The sequence below is a fragment of the Oncorhynchus nerka genome, linkage group LG2 (assembly GCF_034236695.1).
Source record: "Oncorhynchus nerka isolate Pitt River linkage group LG2, Oner_Uvic_2.0, whole genome shotgun sequence".
NCBI lineage: Eukaryota > Metazoa > Chordata > Actinopteri > Salmoniformes > Salmonidae > Oncorhynchus > Oncorhynchus nerka.
The window spans coordinates 100,674,097-100,678,545 of NC_088397.1; the positions used below are offsets into that span (position 1 = coordinate 100,674,097).

The window sequence follows — 4,449 nt, forward strand, 5'->3', positions numbered from 1 at the left end:
CATGTGCAATTGGAGTGGCGACACTAATTGCTAGACTATTGGATTTGCCTCTAGGCCGAGAATCGCAGTTCTGAGTCTTCACATTGAAGAACCGAGAAGTTGCCTCTGATGTAATGGCGTTAGACTATACTTGTGTCAAATTACCGTAAAGTAATATTATTGAACGTTCCTCTTTCGTTTTGGTCGTCATATTTAGTTTTCGTTCAACTCAACCCAGAGCTCCATATCATGCAGAATTGTGCGTAATGTTAGGACTACCTACCAAAGAAATTGTAGCACTGGTAAAATGTTACAAGTAAACGATTTACATCACAGCGCTGGAATATAAACTGTATGTGTCGGTGAATGGAAATGGAAATGCTTTGGGGGTAAAATTACCTCCCAGCTGCCAACAACATCAACATTCTCATGTGATTGCAGGAAATAGCAAATTTGGTCTAATTTCCTTTCAATATAAAAAAAATAAAAGAACGATTAAGTGTAAGTGAAAAAATATTTAATTACATCCAACAATGTCCTTATAATAAAAACATAGCCTAATAAAACATGTAAATATGCTAAACAAAAGCAGAACAGAAGACGCATGTGTAAAGTGGGTCATTTGAATGGAGGCAATGAAAGAGTGCACCTACTGCTCGATGTGTGTCCCTCCCTCCCTCCCTCCGCAACCGCTCCATAACGGTTAGTTCGGCGTGACGCGGATGGAAGCATAGGTATTGACAACACATTGATTACGAAAGAAGATGTGACAATAGCATACAAAAAGTAACCTCGTCCCAAGGAGGAAGTGTCTGGAGGACGATACTAGTAATAAAAATAGAGTTCCGCCTCTCCTACGGGAGGCCAACATCAGTCTCTCTATATAAGTGCCAAAAATATCGAAGTCAAGGGCAAGGCACTTCGATTCAACCGTCGACCACCATTACGCATCCCAGAGGCTGTATGAACGTCTGGTGAACGTCTTCAGAGAGTTGTCAGTTAGTCGGAGCACCAACATTATTATTCCTCTTGGTTAGTGTCTGAATGTGACGAGGTGGAACCGTCCGATTGACGGTCGACGTCTCCAGACCTCTCCTGCTCCGAAAGCTGCTCGCTCGACGGGATGGAATTCTTCTTAGGACGGCCTTTTGGTTTGGTTGGAGATTCCAATCCTCCTCCTTGTAGGACCTGTACAGTAGAAACAATTCAAGTTTTAAAACGACAAAACATAATCTACAATTAAACTGTTTAGGCCTACCATAAAACCATGTTAATGGACAAAACCACTCGCCTCCTTGTCATATTGTTCAAAATAAGAAATAAGAACTTACTATTTTCTTCCATTTCATTCGTCTGTTCTGGTACCAGGTCTTGACTTGTAGTTGACTCAGATCCAGAGACTCAGCCAGATCTATTCTGTATGGGGACAAAGTGGCAATTAGAGATTTTCTTTCATTTCAATCCAATTTCACATCTTGCACTAAACAACATTTGAGTCAATATCTAAAATGTTAAGATATATATTACATTGGTGTCAATATCTTGCATTCGTGTCATCCGTCTTAGAGAGAGATATGACTGATTGTAGGCCTATGTTATTGTGTTGTATATCTGACTAATTTGCGAGTCACTTTTACCCACAGCAATAATAGCCCCCTGGGGATAAATAAGGTTAATTGAAGGGTTTAATTTATTTAAATACCTGTCTGGTGTTGAAAGGTACTTCTGTTTCTCAAATCTTTTCTCCAGGCCCATTAGCTGTAGCTCAGTGAAGACCGTCCTACTCCGGCGGCCTTTCTTGGTCTTGCTGTTGCCGTCTCCGCCGTGCTCCAGCTTGCTCCGGAGGTGGAGGTCCAACGGGAGGTGGTGGGAAGCTGAGCCGCCGTGGAGCCCCGGAGCCCCGGATAGGAGAGCGGAGCCTAACGGTGATCCCAGTGAGCAGGAGAGTGGCGACATCGGGAACTTCAGCATACCCGATTGGTCTGCCTTCAAAACTGTAAATCAAACAATTTCACGTATAAATGTGATTATCCCCCATTGAACTCCTACACGGAAATAATACATTTAACAACGCCTATAGGCTACACATTTGGCAATTTCCTTAATTGGTTCTACGTGATGATTACATATTTTCTAGTAAAATATAGGTTAAAATAAATACAGTAACATTTTATTCTATAATTATACGAACAAATATTAGTTTATGAGTTATTATGATATTATTTAAGTAGTAGTATAGTACTAGTAGTGATACATATGTATTTTCGTTGTTTTTATTAGGTCTATAGACATAGACCTACTACAAATAATTATTATTTAATTGTTGAATGTAATTTTAATTATTTGATTATTATCATGCTTATAATAGTTTATTATATTGGAATTAATAACAATTAAATGCTAAATTCAGTCAATGTCAGGAAATGTAGAAATGTAATAACTTGGTTGAAATGTTGATAAGCAAACCTATTATACTTCATGAAATGTTTGAATTTGTCTGTTTTTCCCTCCACCAATACAATTTCCCTGAGCCAAATTCATATGGCCCATGACTGCTGATATGCAAAACATAGTGGTATTCGATAAACAAGGCCTCGTTTTACAAATTGTATGGCCAATCAATGTAAACAGCTTTAACAAAATGCTAATACTATGGTAATTGTACATAGACACGAGCCCAATACCCTGTAGAGACCTGGCTGCGTCAAGAAGAAGAAGAAGAAGAAGAAGAAGAAGACGGCCCGCATCGTCTTTTCTGAAGTTTGGTGACCCAGTGTGACCATTCGCTCCATGAGTGGAAATATTCACAAATGACTCAGACTTGTCTATACATTTCGATAGACTACGGTTTATATGACTATATAGAACCCTTGTTGAAAGTCCAATGGAATTGGAATCTTGTTTTTCCCAAAAAAAGTATGTTGAATATTGAGCTATGGCACGCACTACAACGCACTTTTGTCGATTACTTATTTTGGGAAGCATAAAAGGAACCCGTTGGCAAGCCTGCCCTATTGCCTAGGTTTCGACATACATTTTTTAAATAATCTAGATTGTGCACTTTGTATAAGAAAATAATACGAAGGAAACGAATGTAAATCATATGCAAATATGTTTTAAATCAATGTTTTACGCTCGCCATTTAGGACAATTAGGTTTATGACAGACGAGTTGTTTTGAGTGGAAAACCATAAGCAGTCCTCAAGAGAAGACTAACAAAGACTAATAGAAAATACAATATAATAATTTGAGTCATTTTGAATACAAAGTTGAGTAGGCTACATCTCCCCTCTAAAAACAAGCTAGTACCAAAAGCATCGCAGTTTACCCAGGTGATTGTGGTATGGCCGCGCCGAGAGCAGAGCTTGTACTCCGAACTTGAGCAGCTCCCCTGCCGGGGTAGACACCTTATGGTCCGGGTGGTCGGTGAGAATCTCTTCGATCATAAAGCTTCGGTAGCGGTGTGAGTGGGAGCGGTGGTCGGGGTGAACCTCCGGGGGATAATAGTGAGCCCCCAAGTCCAAGGGATGCTGCATGGTTCAGTTCAGCACGCGGGAAAGGCGGAGCGCAATAAAAGCTTCACTGTTTCTTCCTCCTTGGGTTTAATCTCTCTCTACCGTAGAGACAGGCATTCACATTAACAATACGTCCTTCCTTATTCTAGAACACGGGGAGAGAAGAAGACACTCTGATGAAGGAAGTTAAAAACATCCTGAAATGGACACTGAAGTAAATACCAGTCCTTTGCTGTTGCAGAATCCGATGCGTCCTCTTCTTCTATTCGCCTTAGACGTAAAACTTCTCCAAACTTTTCTTTACTGCTGAATCCCAATTTTGCTTTCGAATTCAGTATGGAACCAAACGTCCAAAACGTTTCATCAACACGTTTAATTTCCGGCCAATATCGAGAAGCCTAATGAAGCGTACCCCTGTTTACACCAGTAGACTAGCATCACCGTGTTTATGGATTGAGGAAGATATGCAGTTGAAGGTTTATAAGAGTACGCTCTCTATGCCCCTCCTCTCTTCAGACCAGCCAGTCTCTCAGACCGAGAGGAAGGAAACATCGATTAACATGAATTTGCATGCTAAAATAATTCTTTAAACAAATTACGAAATTTGGTTAGGCCAAATTAGCCTACCTCCCTACTCTGAGGAAGAAAGAGAGCGAGAGAGAGAAGGATTTATTGTGCACAATGTTGAAGGAAAGGAATGCTCGTCCATTTGAAGGGCCCATGGCGTATATACGTCTTTGAAATGCATTTACAATAAATGTTCAATTTTTTAGGGGTAGAAAGTAAAGATTTTGATCAAATAAATATAAAAAGATATATTTTGGAATCTATTTATAGACATGCAATTCAGTCACACACCCAAATACATCAACAAATCAGGTCATGCAAAAGTGTGTAGAAATATGTACTGATGGCCAGAGGAGCATCAATCTCTTTGTTTGGTTCAATAAGATGA

The 4,449-nt window shown here is 39.8% G+C and overlaps 1 protein-coding gene across 1 annotated transcript; it reads right to left on the bottom strand.

The window, feature by feature from the left end:
- Positions 1-479: 479 nt before the first annotated feature.
- barx1 (BARX homeobox 1) lies at positions 480-3,933 on the bottom strand. The gene is made up of 4 exons (XM_029688423.2): positions 3,308-3,933; positions 1,682-1,973; positions 1,311-1,395; positions 480-1,167 (listed from the first exon to the last, which is right to left on the bottom strand). Exons 1-4 carry the CDS (start codon positions 3,513-3,515, stop codon positions 1,000-1,002), a joined length of 753 nt encoding a protein of 250 aa, XP_029544283.2. The 5' UTR covers positions 3,516-3,933; the 3' UTR covers positions 480-999.
- Positions 3,934-4,449: the final 516 nt, after the last annotated feature.

Coding starts and splice junctions, on each gene's coding strand:
- barx1 (XM_029688423.2), bottom strand. CDS start 3,515: ATGCAGCATCCCTTGGACTTGGGGGCTCACTATTATCCCCCGGAGGTT. Junction 1,396..1,681: donor TACCTTTCAACACCAGACAG/GTATTTAAATAA, acceptor GTCCCCATACAG/AATAGATCTGGCTGAGTCTC. Junction 1,168..1,310: donor GAATGAAATGGAAGAAAATA/GTAAGTTCTTAT, acceptor TCTACTGTACAG/GTCCTACAAGGAGGAGGATT.